The sequence below is a fragment of the Oncorhynchus clarkii genome, chromosome 5, assembly GCF_045791955.1.
Source record: "Oncorhynchus clarkii lewisi isolate Uvic-CL-2024 chromosome 5, UVic_Ocla_1.0, whole genome shotgun sequence".
In the NCBI taxonomy this organism is placed as follows: Eukaryota; Metazoa; Chordata; class Actinopteri; order Salmoniformes; family Salmonidae; genus Oncorhynchus; species Oncorhynchus clarkii.
The window spans coordinates 1,213,557-1,240,289 of NC_092151.1; the positions used below are offsets into that span (position 1 = coordinate 1,213,557).

Here is a 26,733-nt window from a genome sequence, read left to right on the forward strand (position 1 = left end):
ACTGGTCTCAAACCAGTATATCTTCCTCCACTGTCCCTGTCCCAAACCAGTATCTCTTCCTCCACTGTCCCTGTCCCAAACCAGTATATCGTCCTCCACTGTCCCTGTCCCACACTGGTCTCAAAACATTATATCTTCCTCTACTGTCCCACATTGGTCTCAAACCATTATGTCTTCCTCTACTGTCTCACACTGGTCTCAAACCAGTATATCTTCCTCCACTGTCCCACACTGGTCTCAAACCAGTATATCTTCTTCTACTGCCCCACACTGGTCTCAAACCAGTATATCTTATTCTACTGTCCCACACTGGTCTCAAACCAGTATATCTTCCTCCACTGTCCCACACTGGTCTCAAACCAGTATATCTTCTTCTACTGTCTCACACTGGTCTCAAACCAGTATATCTTCTTCTACTGTCCCACACTGGTCTCAAACCAGTATATCTTCTTCTACTGTCCCACACTGGTCTCAAACCAGTATATCTTCCTCTACTGTCCCACACTGGTCTCAAACCAGTATATCTTCCTCCACTGTCCCACACTGGTCTCAAACCAGTATATCTTCTTCTACTGTCTCACACTGGTCTCAAACCAGTATATCTTCTTCTACTGTCTCACACTGGTCTCAAACCAGCATATCTTCCTCTACTGTCTCACACTGGTCTCAAACCAGTATATCTTCTTCTACTGTCTCACACTGGTCTCAAACCAGTATATCTTCTTCTACTGTCTCACACTGGTCTCAAACCAGCATATCTTCCTCTACTCTCACACTGGTCTCAAACCAGCATATCTTCTTCTACTGTCTCACACTGGTCTCAAACCAGTATATCTTCTTCTACTGTCTCACACTGGTCTCAAACCAGCATATCTTCTTCTACTGTCTCACACTGGTCTCAAACCACTATATCTTCCTCTACTGTCCCTGTCCAACACTGGTCTCAAACCAGTGTATCTTCCTCCACTGTCTCACACTGGTCTCAAACCAGTATATCTTCTTCTACTGTCCCTGTCCCACACTGGTCTCAAACCACTATATCTTCTTCTACTGTCCCTGTCCCACGCTGGTCTCAAACCAGTATATCTTCCTCTACTGTCACACACTGGTCTCAAACCAGTATATCTTCTTCTACTGTAACACACTGGTCTCAAACCAGTATATCTTCTTATACTGTCCCACACTGGTCTCAAACCAGTATATCTTCTTCTACTGTCTCACACTGGTCTCAAACCAGTATATCTTCCTCTACTGTCCCACACTGGTCTCAAACCAGTATATCTTCCTCCACTGTCCCACACTGGTCTCTTCCTCAAACCAGTATATCTTCTTCTACTGTCTCACACTGGTCTCAAACCAGTATATCTTCCTCTACTGTACCACATTGGTCTCAAACCAGTATATCTTCTTCTACTGTCTCACACTGGTCTCAAACCAGTATATCTTCTTCTACTGTCTCACACTGGTCTCAAACCAGCATATCTTCCTCTACTGTCTCACACTGGTCTCAAACCAGCATATCTTCCTCTACTGTCTCACACTGGTCTCAAACCAGTATATCTTCTTCTACTGTCTCACACTGGTCTCAAACCAGTATATATTCTTCTACTGTCTCACACTGGTCTCAAACCAGTATATCTTCTTCTACTGTCTCACACTGGTCTCAAACCAGCATATCTTCTTCTACTGTCTCACACTGGTCTCAAACCACTATATCTTCCTCTACTGTCCCTGTCCAACACTGGTCTCAAACCAGTATATCTTCCTCCACTGTCTCATACTGGTCTCAAACCAGTATATCTTCCTCTACTGTCCCTGTCCCACACTGGTGTCAAACCAGTATATCTTCCTCCACTGTCTCACACTGGTCTCAAACCAGTATATCTTATTCTACTGTCCCACACGGGTCTCAAACCAGTATATCTTCTTCTACTGTCCCACACTGGTCTCAAACCAGTATATCTTCTTCTACTGTTTCACACTGGTCTCAAACCCCTATATCTTCCTCTACTGTCTCAAACTGGTCTCAAACCACTATATCTTCCTCTACTGTCCCTGTCCCACACTGGTCTCAAACCAGTATATCTTCCTCTACTGTCCCACACTGGTCTCAAACCAGTATATAATCTTCTACTGTCCCACACTGGTCTCAAACTGGTATATCTTCTTCTACTGTCCCACACTGGTCTCAAACCAGTATATCTTCCTCTACTGTCCCTGTCCCACACTGTTCTCAAACCAGTATATCTTCCTCTACTGTCCCACACTGGTCTCAAACCAGTATATCTTCCTCTACTGTCCCACACTGGTCTCAAACCAGTATATCTTCCTCTACTGTCCCTGTCCCACACTGGTCTCAAACCACTATATCTTCCTCTACTGTCTCAAACCTGTCTCAAACCACTATATCTTCCTCTACTGTCCCTGTCTCACACTGGTCTCAAACCAGTATATCTTCCTGTACTGTCCCACACTGGTCTCAAACCAGTATATCTTCTTCTACTGTCTCACACTGGTCTCAAACCAGTATATCTTCTTCTACTGTCTCACACTGGTCTCAAACCAGTATATCTTCTTCTACTGTCTCACACTGGTCTCAAACCAGTATATCTTCCTCTACTGTTCTACACTGGTCTCAAACCAGTATATCTTCCTCTACTGTCTCACACTGGTCTCAAACCAGTATATCTTCCTCTACTGTCCCACACTGGTCTCAAACCAGTATATCTTACTCTACTGTCCCATACTGGTCTCAAACCACTATATCTTCTTCCACTGTCCCTGTTCTACACTGGTCTTAAACCAGTATATCTTCTTCCACTGTCCCTGTCTCACACTGGTTTCAAACCAGTATATCTTCTTCCACTGTCCCTGTCTCACACTGGTTTCAAACCAGTATATCTTCTTCCACTGTCCCTGTTCTACACTGGTCTCAAACCAGTATATCTTCCTCTACTGTCCCACACTGGTCTCAAACCAGTATATCTTCCTCTACTGTCCCACACTGGTCTCAAACCAGTATATCTTCTTCCACTGTCCCTGTTCTACACTGGTCTCAAGCCAATATATCTTCCTCTACTGTTCAACACTGGTCTCAAACCACTATATCTTCCTCTACTGTTCTACACTGGTCTCAAACCAGTATATCTTCCTCTAATGTTCTACACTGGTCTCAAACCACTATATCTTCCTCTACTGTCTCACACTGGTCTCAAACCAGTATATCTTCTTCTACTGACTCACACTGGTCTCAAACCAGTATATCTTCTTCTACTGTCTCACACTGGTCTCAAACCAGCATATCTTCCTCTACTGTCCCTGTCCCACACTGGTCTCAAACCACTATATCTTCCTCTACTGTCTCACACTGGTCTCAAACCAGTATATCTTCTTCTACTGACTCACACTGGTCTCAAACCAGTATATCTTCTTCTACTGACTCACACTGGTCTCAAACCACTATATCTTCCTCTACTGTCTCACACTGGTCTCAAACCAGCATATCTTCTTCTACTGACTCACACTGGTCTCAAACCACTATATCTTCCTCTACTGTCTCACACTGGTCTCAAACCAGTGTATCTTCCTCTACTGTTCTACACTGGTCTCAAACCAGTATATCTTCCTCTACTGTTCTACACTAGTCTCAAACCAGTATATCTTCCTCTACTGTTCTACACTGGTCTCAAACCAGTATATCATCCTCTACTGTGCCTGTTCTACACTGGTCTCAAACCACTATATCTTCCTCTACTGTCCCTGTTCTACACTGGTCTCAAACCACTATATCTTCCTCTACTGTCCCTGTTCTACACTGGTCTCAAACCAGTATATCTTCCTCTACTGTCCCTGTTCTACACTGGTCTCAAACCAGTATATCTTCCTCTACTGTCCCTGTTCTACACTGTTCTCAAACCACTATATCTTCCTCTACTGTCCCTGTTCTACACTGGTCTCAAACCACTATATCTTCCTCTACTGTCCCTGTTCTACACTGGTCTCAAACCAGTATATCTTCCTCTACTGTTCTACACTGGTCTCAAACCACTATATCTTCCTCTACTGTCCCTGTTCTACACTGGTCTCAAACCAGTATATCTTCCCCTACTGTTCTACACTGGTCTCAAACCAGCGATCCTCATTTTTCACAATAAAACATTTTTGAATTTGAAGTTCAGGTCTGTTTTTCTTTTGAAACCAGAAGGAGGAACGTTTATGCCTTTCTAGACTATGGGGATATTTTATATATGAATGATTCTGCTGCAGTGTTTGAGATCAATTGACACCCTTTACCATGGAGCATTGAGATGTGTTTTAAACTGCAAAACCATTACGCACCACTGCCTTTTATATACCAGGGTTGGCTGGCCTTCTCTAGTCACTCGTAGGCTCAGGCACTGCTATACTTTTATTTACAAAGCCATTTTGGGTTTACTACCTTTTTATTCAGGTACTTTTATTGTTCAGAAATGTGGTGGGTCGTCTCTCTCGCTGGACTTTATCCTGCTAACTGTTCCAAATGTCCGAACTGAATTTGGTAAAAGGGCTTTTATGTACTCTTCACCATCGTCTTGGAACGCCTTACAAAATACTTTTAAACTGGAAGAACTTGTCCCGATTGGTGTTTTTAAATCACCGATTAAGGATTTTGAGACTGATTCTCTGACCTGTCAATGTTTTTAATTTGCTGTTTTATGATTTTGTTATACTCTAGTGAATTCTATGTGAATTGTAGTTTTTCATGTTGTCTGTCTGTAATTGTGTACTGATTTGGTGCTGCCTACCTTGGCGCTCTTCAAAAAGGGCATTCAAATCTCAACGAGCCCTTCCTGGATAAATACAGGTTAAATAAAATAAAAACACGTGACCATCCTCCTTGACAATGTTTGAGCCACTCAAAAGGAACCAATTGGATGGCTCCATTCATGCCATTTCAAGCTAGCTGTGGAGTGAGCTTCCAGCTGTGGAGTGAGCTTCCAGCTGTGGAGTGAGCTTCCAGCTGTGGAGTGAGCTTCCAGCTGTGGAGTGAGCTTCCAGCTGTGGAGTGAGCTTCCAGCACGTTCTGAACTCCATTACACTAACCCATGCTCAGATACAAACGTGTATGTCTAAGGTTCCTCTGGTGACCCACCTGCCCTCATGTCTCCTCTCTCTCTCTCTCTTATACCATGGTACTGTACTTGTCAACACTACTCATTCATGTCTCCTCTCTCTTATACCATGGTACTGCTCTTGTACTCCTCAGTCTTGCCTTCGTCGTTCTTCAGTGAGACGAGGTGGTGGCATTGAGGGGTTGTCCTCGGTCTCATTCATCGGAGGCAGGCCTCTCCAGAGGAATACAGAGGGGGGAGAGAGGGATAGATGGGAAGGAGAGAAAGGTATTTATAAATATACATTGAGGAGCCATTGAGCCGTTGAGGAGCTGAGGGGAGGATATTCACATGGACATGGAAGCGACAGGTGGAGTTGACTCCACACATCTCCTAATTGAACATCTCACTGGCATCCCAGCCTTTAGACTAACAGAGAAATACAAGGGCCTGGTGGTTAGTGTCTGTCTCACTGTCCGTCTCACTGTCTGTCTCACTGTGTGTTTCACTGTGTGTCTCACTATGTGTCTCACTGTCTGTCTCACTGTCTGTCACAATGTCTGTCTCACTGTCTGTCACAATGTCTGTCTCACTGTCTATCTCACTGTCTGTCTCCCTCTCTGTTGAGAAGTATAGGTAATATAGGGCTCAGGAAGCCTTCTCCGTTGCCATCTCTTCTGTCTCACTCTCTGTTGAGAAGTATAGGTAATATAGGGCTCAGAAAGCCTTCTCCGTTGCCATCTCTTCTGTCTCACTCTCTGTTGAGAAGTATAGGTAATATAGGGCTCGGGAAGCTGTCTCCGTTGCCATCTCTTCTGTCTCACTCTCTGTTGAGAAGTATAGGTAATATAGGGCTCAGGAAGCCTTCTCCGTTGCCATCTCTTCTGTCTCACTCTCTGTTGAGAAGTATAGGTAATATAGGGCTCAGGAAGCCTTCTCCGTTGCCATCTCTTCTGTCTCACTCTCTGTTGAGAAGTATAGGTAATATAGGGCTCAGGAAGCCTTCTCCGTTGCCATCTCTTCTGTCTCACTCTCTGTTGAGAATTATAGGTAATATAGGGCTCAGGAAGCCTTCTCCGTTGCCATCTCTTCTGTCTCACTGTCTGTCTCCCTCTCTGTTGAGAAGTATAGGTAATATAGGGCTCATGAAGTTGTCTCCGTTGCCATCTCTTCTGTCCCACCGCTACAGCACTGTGCTCCCAGTTCACCCCGACAAGCTGACATAGTAACAGTGCAGTGACAGTGTAGTAACAGTGTAGTAACAGTGTAGTAACAGTCTAGTAACAGTGTAGTAACAGTGTAGTAACAGTCTAGTAACAGTCTAGTAACAGTGTAGTAACAGTTTACTGCTCCTCTCACCTCTCCAGGGGCCAGTATTCAGTATGAGCGTATGGATGGGGACGTGACCATGAGGTGTGGCTCTCTGGACAGCGATGCCAGCGTGACGTGGAAGGTAAACGGGACGGACGTGAAGGCACACCACCGGGAGGAGGGGTCTAGACTCATACTAATGGAGGTGGACCTCTCAAACAACGGACTTTACAGCTGCTTTCAGAACCCCAATGGAGAACGACGGGACCAGATCAACCTGCGCATCGGAAGTAAGTTCGAATGACCATCATATCCCTCTCTCTTTCTCTGCACATGGGTAGTGAGTTCTAATGCTCTCTCGCTCTCTCCTCCCCTCTCTCCCTTCCGCCATTGGCAGTGAGTTCTAATGCTCTCCTACTCTCTCCCTCCCGCCATTGGCAGTGAGTTGTAGTAATGAGAATCTTCTCTTTTCTCAGTCTCTCTATCTGCTCTAAATAGTGAGAGATGTTCTCTCTCTGACCTGTGGTTGGTCTGTGTTGATCTGTCTATTCTATGATCAGGCATCCTGGCTCTGACACACTCACAGCAGTCTGCCGCTGTTTCACACCTGAACAGCTTGTCTGGATGCACCCAGCTGAGTATTTTCAGACCCTCATTAATAACAATAGATGGCATCTTCTGACACTCCCTCCCACCCTTTCACCCTCCCTCCCATTACCCCTCCCACCCTTTCAGCATTCCTCCCATTACCCCTCCCACCCTTTCACCCTCCCTCCCATTACCCCTCCCACCCTTTCACCCTCCCTCCCATTACCCCTCCATCCCTTTCACCCTCCCTCCCATTCTCCCATTACCCCTCCATCCCTTTCACCCTCCCTCCCATTACCCCTCCATCCCTTTCACCCTCCCTCCCATTCTCCCATTACTCCTCCATCCCTTTCACCCTCCCTCCCATTCTCCCATTACCCCTCCATCTCTTTCACCCTCCCTCCCATTACCCCTCCAAACCATTCACCCTCCCTCCCATTCTCCCATTACCCCTCCATCCCTTTCACCCTCCCTCCCGTTCTCCCATTACCCCTCCATCCCTTTCACCCTCCCTCCCATTACCCCTCCATCCCTTTCACCATCCCTCCCATTCTCCCATTACCCCTCCATCCCTTTCACCCCTCCCTCCCATTCTCCCATTACCACTCCATCCCTTTCACCCCTCCCTCCCATTCTCCCATTACCACTCCATCCCTTTCATTATCCCTCCCATTCTCCCATTACCCCTCCATCCCTTTCACCCTCCCTCCCAACCGTTCTCGCTCCCATTCTCCCATTACCCCTCCCACCCTTTCACCCTCCCTCCCATTACCCCTCCAAACATTTCACCCTCCCTCCCATTCTCCCATTACCCCTCCATGCCTTTCACCCTCCCTCCCATTCTCCCATTACCCCTCCATCCCTTTCACCCTCCCTCCCATTACCCCTCCATCCCTTTCACCATTCCTCCCATTACCCCATTACCCCACCATCCCTTTCACCCTCCCTCCCATTACCCCTCCATCCCTTTCACCCTCCCTCCCATTCTCCCATTACCCCTCCATCTCTTTCACCCTCCCTCCCATTCTCCCATTACCCCTCCCACCCTTCACCCTCCCTCCCATTACCCCTCCCACCCTTTCACCCTCCCTCCCATTACCCCTCAAAACCTTTCACCCTCCCTCCCATTCTCCCATTACCCCTCCATCCCTTTCACCCTCCCTCCCATTCTCCCATTACCCCTCCATCCCTTTCACCCTCCCTCCCATTACCCCTCCATCCCTTTCACCATCCCTCCCATTCTCCCATTACCCCTCCATCCCTTTCACCCCTCCCTCCCATTCTCCCATTCTCCCATTACCACTCCATCCCTTTCACCCCTCCCTCCCATTCTCCCATTACCCCTCCATCCCTTTCACCATCGCTTCCATTCTCCATTACCCCTCCATCCCTTTCACCCTCCCTCCCAACCGTTCTCCCTCCCATTCTCCCATTACCCCTCCATCCCTTTCACCCTCCCTCCCAACCTTTCACCCTCCCTCCCATTACCCCTCCATCTCTTTCACCCTCCCTCCCATTCTCCCATTACCCCTCCATCCATTTCAGCCTACCTCCCATTCTCCCATTACCCCTCCATCCCTTTCACCCTCCCTCCCATTCTCCCATTACCCCTTCATCCCTTTCAGCCTCCCTCCCATTACCCCTCCATCCCTTTCACCCCTCCCTCCCATTCTCCCATTACCCCTCCATCCCTTTCACCCCTCCCTCCCATTCTCCCATTACCCCTCCATCCCTTTCACCCTCCCTCCCATTACCCACTCTATCCCTTTCACCCTCGCTCCCATTACCCCTCCATCCCTTTCACCCTCCCTCCCATTACCCCTCCATCCCTTTCACCCCTCCCTCCCATTCTCCCATTACCCCTCCATCCCTTTCACCCTCCCATTCTCCCATTACCCCTCCATCCCTTTCACCATCCCTCCCATTCTCCCATTACCCCTCCATCCCTTTCATCCTCCCTCCCATTACCCCTCCATACCTTTCACCCTCCCTCCCATTCTCCCATTACCCCTCCATCCCTTTCTCCCTCCCTCCCATTTTTCCATTACCCCTCCATCCCTTTCACCCTCCCTCCCATTCTCCCATTACCTCTCCATCCCTTTCACCATCCCTCCCATTCTCCCATTACCCCTCCATGCCTTTCACCCTCCCTCCCAACCTTTCACCCTCCCTCCCATTCTCCCATTACCCCTCCAAACCTTTCACCCTCCATCCCTTTCACCCTCCCTCCCATTCCACATCCCTCCCTTTCTCTATCCCTCAATCCCTTCCCCCTCCCTCCCTTTCCCCCTCAATCCCTTCCCCCTCCCTACCTTTCCGCATTCCTCCGATTCCCCTTTTCTCCATCCCCCCCTTTCCTCCTACCTCCCATTCCCCCTCCCCCTTCCCCCCTCACTCCCATTCTCCCCTCCAGGCAACATACTCTCCTAGCTGTGGGTGTGAGGGTTAAGGCCCCCCGTGTAACAGGCTAGTGAGACTGATGGAGGGATGTGGGCTGTTTTAACAGGACAGTGAGACTGATGGAGGGATGTGGGTTGTTTTAACAGGCCAGTGAGACTGATGGAGGGATGTGGGTTGTTTTAACAGGACAGTGAGACTGATGGAGGGATGTGGGTTGTTTTAACAGGCCAGTGAGACTGATGGAGGGATGTGGGTTGTTTTAACAGGACAGTGAGACTGATGGAGGGATGTGGGTTGTTTTAACAGGACAGTGAGACTGATGGAGGGATGTGGGTTGTTTTAACAGGACAGTGAGACTGATGGAGGGATGTGGGTTGTTTTAACAGGACAGTGAGACTGATGGAGGGATGTGGGTTGTTTTAACAGGACAGTGAGACTGACGGAGGGATGTGGGTTGTTTTAACAGGACAGTGAGACTGACGGAGGGATGTGGGTTGCCTTCAGATCAAAAGTTAATATCTATATATATAGAGAGTATATCTCCATACTTCCATTCATTTGTGTGGGTCACCTTCAGATGAAGATTTAATATCTATATATTTCTCCAGTTTAGCTTCTAATTTTAAAAATTAATCTCTCCAGAAATAAGTCTCTCACTGTTGCCTTCTGTTATAGACCCCCCCCAGCTCCCAGCTCTGCCCTGGACACCATATGTGAATTGATTTCCCCCCATCTGTCTTCAGAGTCCTTTCTACTAGGTGACCTATACTGGGATATGCTTAACACCCCGGGCCGCCCTGCAATCTAAGCTAGATGCCCTCAATCTCACACAAATTATCAAGGAACCCACCAGGTACAACCCTAAATCCGTAAACATGGGCACCCTCATAGATTGACCAACTTACCCTCCAAATACATCTCTGCTGTCTTCAACCAAGATCTCAGCGATCACTGCCTCATTGCCTGCATCCATAATGGGTCCGCAGTCAAACGACCTCCACTCATTACTGTCAAACGCTCCCTGAAACACTTCAGCGAGCAGGCCTTTCTAATCGACCTGGCCGGGGTATCCTGGAAGGATATTGACCTCATCCCATCAGTAGAGGATGTCTGGTTGTTCTTTAAAAGCAATTGCCTCACCATCTTTAATAAGCATGCCCCTTTCAAAAAATGTTGAACTAAGAACAGATGAAGCCATTGGTTCACTCCAGACCTGACTGCCCTCGACCAGCACAAAAACATCTTGTGGTATACTGCACTAGCATCGAATATTCCCCGCGATATGCAACTTTTCAGGGAAGTCAGGAACCAATACACACAGTCAGGCAGGAAAGCAAAGGCTAGCTTTTCCAAACAGAAATGTGCATCCTGCATGTGCATTTGTGCGTCCAAATGTGCATCAAAAATGTTCTGGAACACTGCAAAGTCCATGGAGAACAAGAGCACCTCCTCCCAGCTGCCCACTGCACTGAAGATAGGAAACACTGTCACCACCGATAAATCCACGATAATCGAGAATTTCAAGAAGCATTTTTCTACTGCTGGCCATGCTTTCCTCCTGGCTACCCCAACCCCGGCCAACAGCTCTGCACCCCCCGCAGCTACTTGCCCAAGCCTCCCACCTCTGGCAGTCTCTATGGGGGTAACACAGGGTTCAATTCTCGGGCTGACTCTTTTCTCTGTATATATCAATGATTTTGCTCTTGCTGCTGGTGATTCCTTGATCCACCTCCAAGCATACGACACCATACTGTATACATCTGGCCCTTCTATGGACACTAACCTCCAAACGAGCTTCAATGCCATACAACACTCCTTCTGTGGTCTTCAACTGCTCTTAAACTCTAGTAAAACTAAATGCATCTTCTTCATCCGATCGCTGCCTGCACCCACCCGCCGACTAGCATCACTACTCTGGACGGTTCTGACCTAGAATACGTGGACATCTACAAATACGTAGATATCTGGCTAGACTGTAAACTCTCCTTCCAGACTCATATTAAGCATATCCCATCCAAAATGAAATCTAGAATGTGCTTCCTATTTCGCAACAAAGCCTCCTTCACTCACACAGCCAAACATACCCTCGTAAAACTGACAATCCTACCGATCCTCGACGTCGGTGATGTCATTTACAAAATAGCCTCCAACACTCTACTCAGCAAACTGGATGCAGTCTATCACAGTGCCATCCGTTTTGTCACCAACGCCCCATATACTACCCACCACTGCGATCTGTATGCTCTTGTCGGCTGGCCCTGGCTACATATTAATTGCCAAACCCACTGGCGCCAGGTCATCTATAAGTCTTTGCTAGGTAAAGCTCCGCCTTGTCTCAGCTCACTGGTCACCATAACAACACCCACCCGTAGCATGCGCTCCAGCAAGTGTATCTCATTGGTCACCCCCAAAGCCAACACCTACTTTGGCCACCTTTCCTTCCAGTTCTCTGCTGCCATTGACTAGAACAAACTGCAAAAATCGCTGAAGTTGGACTTATATCTTCCTCACTAACTTCAAACATCAGCTATCTGAGCAGCTTACCGATTGCTGCAGCTGTACATTGCCCATCTGTAAATAGCTCATCCAACTACCTCGTCCCCATTTTGTTTTTATTTACTTTTTGCTCTTTTGCACACCAGTATCTCTACTTGCACATCATCTGCACATCTATCACTCCAGTGTTAATTTGTTAAATTGTAATTAATTTGACACTATGGCCTATTTATTGCCTTACCTCCTTACTCCATTTTCACACATTGTATATAGACTTTTCTATTGTTTTACTGACTGTACGTTTGTTTATGTGTAACTCTTTGTTGTTGTTTTTTGTCGCAATGCTTTGTTTTATCTTGACCAGGTCGCAATTGTAAATGAGAACTTGTTCTCAACTGGTTAAATAAAGGTGAAATAAAATAAAGAAAAAAGTGTATGGGTTACATTCAGATGAAGGTTAATTATCTATATAAATCTCAATTCTTCCATTCATTTGTATGGGTTACCTTCAGCTGAGTCCCATGACAGTTATGCAGGTCGTAGAGCAAAACGGAGAACGCCATCGTGTGAGGTCATATTAGTTTGGACTTTTTGTCTGACAAACAGCGCTGTAGCTTTACAAATTTCCACTGTAAATGCGGAAGGACGACATAGGTGGATTAAACTGCTTAAATTGACAGATTGTGATGGGATTTAAAAAAATATGTTACTTAGATTTGTGCAGGACTGCGTCGGACTCTTAACACTTCATTACTCCCTTTGTGTTTGCAAAGCTCTACTGCACAAGCTTCTAATTCACCTAACAGCACTATTTTTATTGTCTTTGTTTTACTTTTTACATCACTGTTGAAGCATAACAACATTAGTTACCAAATCTGTTCACTTGGTCAAAAGTAGTTCAATATTAAGGGAATATGGTGCCATTTGTCTGTGTATCTGCGATCGTGAAGTATTTCTTAATGTCTAGCTGGATGTTATGCTATCACTAAACAATGTGTTCAAAGCAGAACTTTTAATTTCTCTGGAAACAAATAGTCAGTAAACACTCACTACATCTACCTAGTGCTGTATTCAAGTACTCAAACATTTAATAAAGAAAATGTACGCCTACAACGCTGCACCTTGGTCCGGGTCATTCTACCACTAACAACGGACGTAGCAGAAGATCCCACCAAAAACGGACCAAGCAGCGTGGCCAGGAGGAGTGGACATTGGAGGACATCCTGGACGGCAAAGGATCCTGGACGTGGGAGGAGATCCTGGACGAAAAGGGATCGCCTCCCATGGGAACAGATGGAAGCAGCGAGGGAGGAACAGCGACGAGACCAGGAGTCACGGCAACGACGTAAGCCCGAGAGACAGCTCCAAAACAAATGTTGGGTGGGCACACGGGGAGATTGGTGGAGTCAGGGTTTAGACCTGAGCCAACTCCCCGTGCTTACCGTGGGGAGAGTCTGACTGGTCAGGCACCGTGTTATGCGGTGATGCCCACGGTGTCTCCAGTGTGCATTCACAGCCCGGTGAGCTCTGTGCCAGCTCCTCGCATTTGCCGTGCTAGAGTTGGCATTCAGCCAGGACGGATTGTGCCGGCTCAGCACTCCTGGTCTCCGGTGCGTCTCTTTGGCCCAAGATATCCGGCGCCGGCTCTGCACACTGTGTCTCCGGTGCGCCTTCACAGCCCAGTGCATCCTGTGCCAGCACCCTGCATTTGCCGGGCGAAACTAAGCATCTAGCCAGGACGGGTTGTGCCAGCTCTACGCTCGAGACCTCCAGTGCGCATCCACGGCCCAGTGTATCCGGTGCCTGTTCCACGCACCAGGCTTCCAGTGCATCTCCCCAGTCCGGTGAGACCTGTTCCGGTTCCACGTACCAGGCCTCCACTATGTCTCCCCAGCCTGGTAAGCCCTGTGGCAGCTCCACTCACCAGGCTTCCAGTACGTCTCCTCAGTCCGGTGAGACCTGTTCCAGCTCCACGTACGAAGCCTCCAGTGATGATCCATGGCCCGGAGCCTCCAGAGATGATCCATGGCCTGGAGCGTGCAGTGATGACCCATGGCCCGGAGCCTGTAGTGACGATCCATGGCACGAAGCCTCCAGCGACGGCCCCCAGTCCGGAGCCTCCAGCGACGGCCCCCAGTCCGGAGCCTCCAGCGGCGGCCCCCAGTCCGGAGCCTCCAGTGGCGGCACCCAGTCCGGAGCCTCCAGCGGCGGCACCCAGTCCGGGGCCTCCAGCGACGGTCTGCAGTCCGGAGCCTCCAGCGACGGTCCGCAGTCCGGAGCCTCCAGCGACGGTCCGCAGTCCGGAGCCTCCAGCGACAAGCTGCAGTCCAGAGCCTCCAGCGGGGGTTCCCAGTCCGGAGCCTACGGCAATAACCCACTGTCCGGTTCCTCCGGCAACGATTCACGGTCCGGAGTCTCCGGAAACGAGCCACGGTCCGGTTCCACAGAAGAGGAGGGATCAGCGTAGGGAGCGGGGGCTACGTCCAGAACCAGAGCCGCCACCGAGGGTAGATGCACACCCGGACCCTCCCCTATAGGTTTTGGTTTGCGGCCGGGAGTCCGCACCTTTGGGATGGGGGGGGGGGGGGGCTGACCTTAGAGAGCCACGCCCTGACCTTAGAGAGCCATTTTATTTCTCTATTTGGTTAGTTCAGGGTGAGATTTGGGTGGGCATTCTATGTTGTCAATTTCTTTGTTTTTGGCCGAGTATGGTTCCCAATCAGAGGCAGCTGTCTATCGTTGTCTTTGATTGGGGATCATACTTAGGTAGCCCTTTTCCCACTTTCTGTTGTGGGATCTTGTTTTTGTTAGTTGATGGTCTCGCGTTACTATACTTTGTGTCGCTTATCTTGGTGTTCATTTAATAAATAAAGAGATGGAGCATAAAATAAAGAGGGGAAGAAAGAAAGGAGGGAGGAGAGGATATATAGGGGTGGAGGTGGAGAGAGAGAGACAGAGAGAGAGAGATTGAGAGAGAGTCAAAAAGAGACAGAGATAGATAGATAGAGAGACAAAGAGAGAGAGAGAAATAGAGATGTACAGTACACTTAGAAAAAAGGGTTCTTCAGGGTTCTTCAGCTGTCCCCAAAGGAGAACCCCTTTTTGTTCCAGGTAGAACCCTTTTGTATAACCCTCTGTAGGGTTGGTTCCACATGGAGCCCAAAATGGTTCTACCTGGAACCAAAAGGGTTTTTCAAAGGGTTCTCCTATGGGGACAGCCGAAGAACCTTCTAGATAGCACCTTCTTCTCTAAGAGTATAATGTTACTGGGGTCAGCTGTAAATAGTCCACTGGTTGGGTCTGGGTCAGAGCAGAGAGAGAGATCATGACATAAGTGGTGTGGCTAAGAGGCTGATTAATGTTTCATGGTCTCTATCCCACAGAAAGGGAGAGACTGTCACAACCTGCATCAGAGCTACGCTGAACCATGAGGAGGGGAAGGAGGGAGGGAGGGGAGGAGGGGAAGGAGGGAGGGAGGGGGGGAGGGAGGGAGGGAGGGAGGGAGGGAGGGAGGGAGGGAGGGAGGGAGGGATGTGCCAACCGCCCCAACAGACCCACAGATGACACAATCTCTATTGCACTCCACACTGCCCTTTCCCACCTGGAGAAAAGGAACATCTATGTGAGAATGCTATTCATTGACTACAGCTCAGTGTTCAACACCATAGTGCCCTCAAAGCTCATCACTAAGCTAAGGACCCTGGGACTAAACACCTCCCTCTGCAACTGGATCTTGGACTTGATGACGGGATGGTAAGGGTAGGTAGCAACACATCTGCCACGCTGATGCCAACACGGGGGCCTCTCAGGGGTGCGTGCTCAGTCCCTTCCTGTTCTCCCTGTTCACCTACGACTGCTTGGAACGACTCCAACACCATCATTAAGTTTGCTGACTTCACAACAGCGGTAAGCCTGATCACAGACAGCGATGAGATGGCCAATAGGGAGGAGGGCAGAGACCTGGCAGTGTGGTGCCAGGACACCAACCTGTTCACATTGACAGGGCTGTAGTGAAGCGGGTCTTGAGTTTCAATTTCCTTGGTGTCCACATCACCAACAAATTATCATGGTCCAAACACACCAAGACAGTCGTGAAGAAGGTACGACAACGCCTGTTCCCCCTCAGGAGAGGGAAAATATTTGGCATGGGTCCTCCGATCCTTGAAAAATTCTACGGCTGCACTATCGAGAGCATCCTGACGGGTTGCATCACAACCTGGTATGGCAACTTCTAAGCATCCGACTGTAAGGCTCTACAGAGGGTAGTGCTTCAGCCCAGTACATCACTGGGGCCATGCTTCCTGGCATCCAGGACCTCTATACTAGGCGGTTTTATATGTAGGCCCAAACAATTGTTAAAGACTCCAGTCATAGACTGCTATCTCCCTTACAAGGGCATGTAAGTAAGCATTTCACCGTAAGGTCTACACATCTTGTATTTGGCGCATGTGACAAGTAACATTTGATTTGATTTGAAGAAAGAGAGGGAGGGAAGCGCGGTAAGAAACAGAGAAGACGATTCTTTCTAGAAAGTCATTTCTAGAAAGGATGCAGCTTGTGTAAAATTGATGTCAAAAGGATAATTTTTTGTCATTTTAGCTAACCTCTTTCTAATCTTAACCTAATTCTCCTAACCTGCATCAAAAGTACATTTTGACATAGAGAAAGCTGTATGAATTGAGGCTGTTCTGAGGGCGATACGTTGTGCAACTCAAAATTAGGAAGGTGTTCTTAACTTGACAGAAGTACATTTTGTACATTCAAAAGTACATTCAAACAGGATACGAGGGAGAAAGAGAGGGAGGAAGGGAGACAGGACAGCGAAGAGAGGGACGGTGGAGAGGAAGAGAGGGAAGAAAAGGGAGGAAGAGAGGGAGGAAGGGAGACAGGACAGCGAAGAGAGGGACGGTGGAGAGGAAGAGAGGGAAGAAAAGGGAGGAAGAGAGGGAGGGAAGGGAGGGAGGGAAGAAGTGGGAGGAGAGTGAGTGAAGAGGGAAGAAGAGGGAGGAAGAGAGGGAGGAGAGGGAGGGAAGGGAGGGAAGAAGAGGGAGGAAGAGAGGGAGGAGAGGGAGGGAAGGGAGGGAGGGAAGAAGTGGGAGGAAAGTGAGTGAAGAGAGGGAAGAAGAGGGAGGTAGAGAGGGAGGGAATAGAGGGAAGAAGAGGGAGGGGAGGGAAGGAAGAGAGGGAGGAGAGGGTGGGAAGAGAGGGATAGAATAGGGAGGAGAAGGAGGGAAGAGAGGGAAGAAAAGGGAAGAAGAGGGAGGAGAGTGGAGGAGAGCGAGGAGAGGGAGGGAAGAAGAGTTAGAAGAGGGAGGGAAGAGAGGGAAGAAGAGGGAAGAAGAGGGAGGAAGAGTGGGAGGGAGGGGTACTGTGTCATTGGAGAATAACAAAAGGTTTTCTTCCATTATAATAAATAATCTATGGTCACATTAAATACTGTAACACTTCAACCTCAAGATCTCATAGCAATAGCACTCAGACGTTCTTCCCTCCAACAAATATCTGAGGTGTGACTTTATTTGTAACTTTAGCGACACAGTTGACTAAACACAGATCAGTCTAAAAATATATCACATTATTTATGTCTGCTACGGTTCAGTAAGTGTTCAAATACTCTATCAGAGCATCTCTGAATGTGAATTCATCATTTCACCTATGATGACTTCTGTGTTGACAGAAAATATTGTGCATGTGTGAATGCATGTGTGCCTGTTGGCATCAAATCAAAACAAATTGTATTAGTCACATGCACCAAATACAACAGTGAAATGCTTCCTTACGAACCCCTAACCAACAATGCAGTTTAAAACAATAGAGATAAGAATAAGAGATAAAAGTAACAAGGAATTAAAGAGGAGCAGTAAAAAATAACAATATATGCAGGGGGATGTGGAGGCTATATACAGGGTATTACGGTACAGAGTCAATGTGGAGGCTATATACAGGGTATTACGGTACAGAGTCAATGTGGAGGATATATACAGGGTATTACGGTACCGAGTCAATGTGGAGGCTATATACAGGGTATTACGGTACCGAGTCAATGTGGAGGCTATATACAGGGTATTACGGTACAGAGTCAATGTGGAGGCTATATACAGAGTATTACGGTACAGAGTCAATGTGGAGGCTATATACAGGGTATTACGGTACAGAGTCAATGTGGAGGCTATATTCAGGGTATTACGGTACAGAGTCAATGTGGAGGCTATATACAGGGTATTACGGTACAGAGTCAATGTGGAGGCTATATACAGGGTATTACGGTACAGAGTCAATGTGGAGGCTATATACAGGGTATTACGGTACAGAGTCAATGTGGAGGCTATATACAGGGTATTACGGTACAGAGTCAATGTGGAGGCTATATACAGGGGGTACCGGTACAGAGTCAATGTGGAGGCTATATACAGGGTATTACGGTACAGAGTCAATGTGGAGGCTATATACAGGGTATTACGGTACAGAGTCAATGTGGAGGCTATATACAGGGTATTATGGTACAGAGTCAATGTGGAGGCTATATACAGGGTATTACGGTACAGAGTCAATGTGGAGGCTATATACAGGGTATTATGGTACAGAGTCAATGTGGAGGCTATATACAGGGTATTACGGTACAGAGTCAATGTGGAGGCTATATACAGGGTATTACGGTACAGAGTCAATGTGGAGGCTATATACAGGGTATTACGGTACAGAGTCAATGTGGAGGCTATATACAGGGTATTACGGTACAGAGTCAATGTGGAGGCTATATACAGGGTATTACGGTACAGAGTCAATGTGGAGACTATATACAGGGTATTACGGTACAGAGTCAATGTGGAGGCTATATACAGGGTATTACGGTACAGAGTCAATGTGGAGGCTATATACAGGGTATTACGGTACAGAGTCAATGTGGAGGTTATATACAGGGTATTACGGTACAGAGTCAATGTGGAGGCTATATACAGGGTATTACGGTACAGAGTCAATGTGGAGGCTATATACAGGGTATTACGGTACAGAGTCAATGTGGAGGCTATATACAGGGTATTACGGTACAGAGTCAATGTGGAGGCTATATACAGGGTATTACGGTACAGAGTCAATGTGGAGGCTATATACAGGGTATTACGGTACAGAGTCAATGTGGAGGCTATATACAGGGTATTACGGTACAGAGTCAATGTGGAGGCTATATACAGGGTATTACGGTACAGAGTCAATGTGGAGGTTATATACAGGGTATTACGGTACAGAGTCAATGTGGAGGCTATATACAGGGTATTACGGTACAGAGTCAATGTGGAGGTTATATACAGGGTATTACGGTACAGAGTCAATGTGGAGGCTATATACAGGGTATTACGGTACAGAGTCAATGTGGAGGCTATATACAGGGTATTACGGTACAGAGTCAATGTGGAGGCTATATACAGGGTATTACGGTACAGAGTCAATGTGGAGGCTATATACAGGGTATTACGGTACAGAGTCAATGTGGAGGTTATATACAGGGTATTACGGTACAGAGTCAATGTGGAGGCTATATACAGGGTATTACGGTACAGAGTCAATGTGGAGGTTATATACAGGGTATTACGGTACAGAGTCAATGTGGAGGCTATATACAGGGTATTACGGTACAGAGTCAATGTGGAGGTTATATACAGGGTATTACGGTACAGAGTCAATGTGGAGGCTATATACAGGGTATTACGGTACAGAGTCAATGTGGAGGCTATATACAGGGTATTACGGTACAGAGTCAATGTGGAGGCTATATACAGGGTATTACGGTACAGAGTCAATGTGGAGGCTATATACAGGGTATTACGGTACAGAGTCAATGTGGAGGCTATATACAGGGTATTACGGTACAGAGTCAATGTGGAGGCTATATACAGGGTATTACGGTACAGAGTCAATGTGGAGGCTATATACAGGGTGTACCGGTACAGAGTCAATGTGGAGGCTATATACAGGGTATTACGGTACAGAGTCAATGTGGAGGCTATATACAGGGTATTACGGTACAGAGTCAATGTGGAGGCTATATACAGGGTGTTACGGTACAGAGTCAATGTGGAGGCTATATACAGGGTATTACGGTACAGAGTCAATGTGGAGGCTATATACAGGGTATTACGGTACAGAGTCAATGTGGAGGCTATATACAGGGTTTTACGGTACAGAGTCAATGTGGAGGCTATATACAGGGTATTACGGTACAGAGTCAATGTGGAGGCTATATACAGGGTTTTACGGTACAGAGTCAATGTGGAGGCTATATACAGGGTATTACGGTACAGAGTCAATGTGGAGGCTATATACAGGGTGTTACGGTACAGAGTCAATGTGGAGGCTATATACAGGGTATTACGGTACAGAGTCAATGTGGAGGCTATATACAGGGTATTACGGTACAGAGTCAATGTGGAGGCTATATACAGGGTATTACGGTACAGAGTCAATGTGGAGGCTATATTCAGGGTATTACGGTACAGAGTCAATGTGGAGGCTATATACAGGGTATTACGGTACAGAGTCAATGTGGAGGCTATATACAGGGTATTACGGTACAGAGTCAATGAGCAGGCTATATACAGGGTATTACGGTACAGAGTCAATGTGGAGGCTATATACAGGGTATTACGGTACAGAGTCAATGTGGAGGCTATATACAGGGGGTACCGGTACAGAGTCAATGTGGAGACTATATACAGATGGTACCGGTACAGGGTCAATGTGGAGACTATATACAGGGTATTACGGTACAGAGTCAATGTGGAGGCTATATACAGGGGGTACCAGTACAGAGTCAATGTGGAGGCTATATACAGGGTATTACGGTACAGAGTCAATGTGGAGGCTATATACAGGGTATTACGGTACAGAGTCAATGTGGAGGCTATATACAGGGTATTACGGTACAGAGTCAATGTGGAGGCTATATACAGGGTATTACGGTACAGAGTCAATGTGGAGGCTATATACAGGGTATTACGGTACAGAGTCAATGTGGAGGCTATATACAGGGTTTTACGGTACAGAGTCAATGTGGAGGCTATATACAGGGTATTACGGTACAGAGTCAATGTGGAGGCTATATACAGGGTATTACGGTACAGAGTCAATGTGGAGGCTATATACAGGGTTTTACGGTACAGAGTCAATGTGGAGGCTATATACAGGGTATTACGGTACAGAGTCAATGTGGAGGTTATATACAGGGTATTACGGTACAGAGTCAATGTGGAGGCTATATACAGGGTATTACGGTACAGAGTCAATGTGGAGGCTATATACAGGGTATTACGGTACAGAGTCAATGTGGAGGCTATATACAGGGTATTACGGTACAGAGTCAATGTGGAGGCTATATACAGGGTATTACGGTACAGAGTCAATGTGGAGGATATATACAGGGGGTATCAGTACAGAGTCAATGTGGAGGCTATATACAGGGTGTTATGGTACAGAGTCAATGTGGAGGCTATATACAGGGGGTACCAGTACAGAGTCAATGTGGAGGCTATATACAGGGTGTTATGGTACAGAGTCAATGTGGAGGCTTTATACAGGGGGTACCGGTACACAGTCAATGTGGAGGCTATATACAGGGGGTACCAGTACAGAGTCAATGTGGAGGCTATATACAGGGTGTTACGGTACAGAGTCAATGTGGAGGCTATATACAGGGGGTACCGGTACAGAGTCAATGTGGAGGCTATATACAGGGTGACCGGTACAGAGTCAATGTGGAGGCTATATGCAGGGTATTACAGTACAGAGTCAATGTGGAGGCTATTTACAGGATATTACAGTACAGAGTCAATGTGGAGGCTATATACAGGGTATTACAGTACAGAGTCAATGTGGAGGCTATATACAGGGTATTACAGTACAGAGTCAATGTGGAGACTATATACAGGGTATTAAAGTACAGAGTCAATGTGGAGGCTATATACAGGGTATTACAGTACAGAGTCAATGTGGAGGCTATATACAGGGGGTACCAGTACAGAGTCAATGTGGAGGCTATATACAGGGTATTACGGTACAGAGTCAATGTGGAGGTTATATACAGGGTATTACAGTACAGAGTCAATGTGGAGGCGATATATAGGGGGTACTGGTACAGAGTCAATGTGGAGGCTATATACAGGATATTATGGTACAGAGTCAATGTGGAGGCTATATACAGGGTATTACGTTACAGAGTCAATGTGGAGACTATATACAGGGTATTACGGTACAGAGTCAATGTGGAGGCTATATACAGGGTATTACGGTACAGAGTCAATGTGGAGGCTATATACAGGGTATTACAGTATGGAGTCAATGTGGAGGCTATATACAGGGGGAACCGGTACAGAGTGAATGTGGAGGCTATATACAGGGTATTACAGTACATAGTCAATGTGGAGGCTATATACAGGGTATTACGGTACAGAGTCGATGTGGAGACTATATACAGGGTATTACAGTACAGAGTCAATGTGGAGGCTATATACAGGGGGTACCGGTACAGAGTCAATGTGGAGGCTATATACAGGGTTTGGCGGTACAGAGTCAATGTGGAGGCTATATACTGGGAGGTGCCGGTACAGAGTCAATGTAAAGGCTATATACTGGGTATTACAGTACAGAGTCAATGTGGAGGCTATGTACAGGGGTACCGGTACAGAGTCAATGTGGAGACTATATACAGGGTATTACGGTACAGAGTCAATGTGGAGGCTATATACAGGGTATTACGGTACAGAGTCAATGTGGAGACTATATACAGGGTATTACGGTACAGAGTCAATGTGGAGACAATGTACAGGGTATTACGGTACAGAATCAATGTGGAGACTATATACAGGGTATTACAGTACGGAGTCAATGAGCAGGCTATATACTGGGAGGTGCTGGTACAGAGTCAATGTGGAGGCTATATACAGGGTATTACGGTACAGAGTCAATGTGGAGGCTATATACAGGGTATTACGGTACAGATTCAATGTGGAGGCTATATACAGGGGGTACGGGGACGTAGTCAATGTGGAGGCAATGTTCAGGGTATTACGGTACAGAGTCAATGTGGAGTCTATATACAGGGTATGACTGTACAGAGTCAATGTGGAGGCTATATCCTGGGTGGTGCCGGTACAGAGTCAACGTGGAGACTATATACAGGGTATTACGGTACAGAGTCAATGTGGAGGCTATGTACAGGGGGTTCCGGTACAGAGTCAATGTGGAGACTATATACAGGGTATTACGGTACAGAGTCAATGTGAAGTCTATTTACAGGGGGTACCAGTACAGTCAGTGTGGAGGCTATATACAGGGTGTTACGGTACAGAGTCAATGTGGAGGCTATATACAGGGGGTACCGGTACAGATTCAATGTGGAGGCTATATACAGGGGGTACCGGTACAGAGTAAATGTGCGGGGGCACTGGTTAGTCGAGGTAATTGAGGTAATATGTACATGTAGGTAGAGGTAAAGTTACTATGCATAAATAATAAACAGAGAGTAGCAGAATCGTAAAAAAGGAGGATGGGGTCAATGCTAATTGTATGGGGAGCCATTTGATTAGGTGTTCAGGTGTTCAGGAGTCTTATGGATATGGGTTAATAAAAGCTCTTTAGAAGCCTCTTGAACCTAGACTTGGAGCTCCGGTAGGGTTTGCCGTGCAGTAGCAGAGAGAAAAGTCTATGACTGGTGTGGCTGGAGTCTTTGACAATTTTTTGTGGTTTCCTCTGACACCGCCTGGTATAGAGGTCCTGGATGGCAGGAAGCTTGACCCCATTGATGTCCTGGGCCGAACGCACTACACTCTATAGTGCCTTCCATTCAGAGGCCGATCAGTTGCCATACCAGGCAGTGCTCTCGATGGTGCAGCTGTAACTTTTTGAGGATCTGAGGACCCATGCCAAATCTTTTCAGTCTCCTGAAGGGGAAAAGGCATTGTCATACCCTCTTGACAACTGTGTTGGTGTGTTTGGACCATGAAAGTTTGTTGGTAATGTCGATACCAAGGAACTTGAAGCTCTCAACCTGCTCCACTTTAGCCCCGTCGATGAGAATGGGGACGTGCTTGGTCCTCCTTTTCCTGTAGTCCACAATCATCTCTTTTGTCTTGATCACGTTAAGGGAAATGTTGTTATCCTGCCACCACATGGCCAGGTCTCTGACCTCCTCCCTATAGGCTTTCTCGTCTTTTTCAGTGATCAGGCCTACCACTGTTTTGTCGTGGGCATTACTTAATGATGGTGTTGGAGTCGTGCCTGCCCATGCAGTCATGAGTGAACAAGGAGTACCCCTACCACCTGGGGGAGGCCTGTCAGGAAGTCCAGGATCCAGTTGCAGAGGGAGGTGTTTAGTCCCAGGGTCCTTAGCTTAGTTTTGAGCTTTGAGGGCACTATGGTGTTGAATGCTGACCTGTAGTCTATGAATAGCATTCTCACATAGGTGTTCCTTTTGTCCAGGTGGGAAAGAGCAGTGTGGAGTGCAAATAGAGATTGCATCATATGTGAATCTGTTGGGGCGGTATGCAAATTGGAGTGCGTTTAGAGTTTCTGGGATAATGGTGTTGATGTGATCCATGACCAGCCTTTCAAAGCACTTCATGGCTATAGATGTGAATTAGTGCTATGGGTCGGCAGTCATTTAGGCAGGTTACCTTTGCTTTCTTTGACACGGGGACTATTGTGGTTTGCTTGAAACATTACCGATTCAGTCATGGAGAGGTAGAAAATGTCAGTGAAGACGCTTGCCAGTTGGTCAGCTCAGAGTTCTGGTAATCCATCTGGCCCTGCGTCCTTATGAATGTTGACCTGTTTATTAAAGGGCTTACTCAGATTGGCTACGGAGAGCATGATCACACAGTCATCCGGAACATCTGATGCTCTCATGCATGTTTCAGTGTTATTTGCCTCAAAGCAAGCATAGATGTAATTTAGCTGGTGTGGTAGGCTCGTGTCACTGGGCAGCTCACAGCTGTGCTTCCCTTTGTAGTCTTGACTAGTTTGCAGGCCCTGCCACATCCGATGAGTATCAGAGCCGGTGTAGTACGATTCAATCTTAGTCCTGTATTTATGCTTGCCTGTTTGATGGTTTGTCGGTGGGCAGCGCAGGATTTCTTATAAGCTTCCAGGTTAGAGTCTCGCTCCTTGAAAGCGGCAGCTCTAGCTTTTAGCTCAGTGTAGATGTTGCCTGTAATCCATGGCTTCCGGTTGGGGTATGTTCGTACAGTCACTGTGGAGACAACATCATGCACTTATTAAAGAAACCAGTGACTGATGTGGTGTACTCCTTAATGCCATCGGAAGAATCCCAGAACATGTTCAAGTCTGTGCTAGCAAAACAGTCCTGTAGCTTATCATCTGCGTCCTCAGACCACTTCTTTATTGACCCGAGTCACTGGTGCTTCTTGCTTTAATTTTTGCTTGTAAGCAGGAATCAGGAGGATAGAATTATGGTCAGATTTGCCAAATGGAGGGCGAGGGAGAGCTTTGTACGCGTCACTGTCTGTGGAGTAAAGGTGGTCTAGAGTTTTTTTCTTCCTTTATTTGCAAATTTAACATGCTATTAGACATTTGTTAAAACGGATTTAAGTTTCCCTGCATTAATAAGTCCCTGGAAGTAAATAGACAGCCACGAAGAATATAGATGAAAACTCTCTTGGTAAATAGTATGGTCTACAGCTAATCATGAGATACTCTTCCTTTGGTGAGCTAAACCTTGAGACTTCCTTAATATTAGATTTCATGCACTGTTGCTAATAGGACTGATGGTAGAGGCAGATGACCCACTCGCTGTCGGATCCTTACAAGGTACCCCGCCTTATGTCCACGATATCTCTGTCTCTTCTTCATGCGAATCACGGGGTTTGGGCATTGTCGGGTGTCTGAAGTAAATCCTTTGCGTTCGACTCATTAAAGAAAAATCTTTGTCCAGCACGAGGTGAGTAATTGCTGTTCTGATATCAGGAAGCTCTTTTCAGTCGTGAGACAGCGTCAGAAACATTATGTACAAAATAAGTTACAAATATACCGAAAAAACAGAGACCGTAAACCGTAAAAAGGGAGCCATCTCCATTGGTGCCATTATAGTCCGCTCATAGCTACTGTAGATGAAACGGGTTTGTGGGGTTGTTATTATTGCTGGTTAGCTCAATTGGAAATGCTTTATGAAAGATTATGTTAGGCAGTGGCTGGTTGGGTGAATCTGAGATTTCTCAGCGGCTGATTGGGTAAATTGGAGTGCTTACACCAGCAGACTGGCTGAATGGTAGTGCTCCCAGCGGATGATTGGGTGAATGGTAGTGCTCACAGCGGATGATTGGGTGAATGGTTGTGCTCACAGCGGCTGACTGGGCGAGGGGGTGCGGAGCAGGAAATGAGTGTTGTCAGTAGTTTCCAGGTGTTGAGGTGTTCTTCCTCTCTGTTAGTGCTGATATCTGAATACAGGCGCTTCGACACACACTCCAATGCAATGCACCTAGCCTCTGAGGAATGCTTTGTTGAAAATGTTAATTAAGCACTGAGGCAATGCCAATGAACAGCAATCTCTCCAGACAGGGATTTGAAACATTTGCTTGTGAAATTGTTTTGCTTGTGTGAAGTGGTGGTCTTTAGGGTCCATCTCAGTACAGACAAGGTGCTGTGCTATTATTTATGTTAATCAGTCAGGAGGGAAAACAAAATGAGAAAAGAGGGAAGTAAATCACCCCTTATTACCTACCTCACCACCTCGGAGGCATACACACTTGCCTACAGGGATCCTTCGCTTTTTTAGAGAGAGAGAGATAGAGAGAGGGAGAGAGAGATAGAGAGAGATATAGAGAGAGAGAGACCAGAGCCC

General features: G+C 46.9%; 1 protein-coding gene across 4 annotated transcripts in view; it reads left to right on the forward strand.

Annotated features, from left to right (window-relative positions):
- LOC139408249 (ciliary neurotrophic factor receptor subunit alpha-like) overlaps positions 1–26,733 on the forward strand; it is a 447,111-nt gene that overhangs the window by 207,381 nt on the left and 212,997 nt on the right. For all 4 annotated transcript variants that reach the window (XM_071151924.1, XM_071151923.1, XM_071151922.1 and 1 more), the window contains exon 3: positions 6,458–6,691. In XM_071151924.1, coding sequence (XP_071008025.1) covers positions 6,458–6,691 — 234 coding nt within the window. The remainder of the gene's footprint in view (positions 1–6,457; positions 6,692–26,733) is intronic.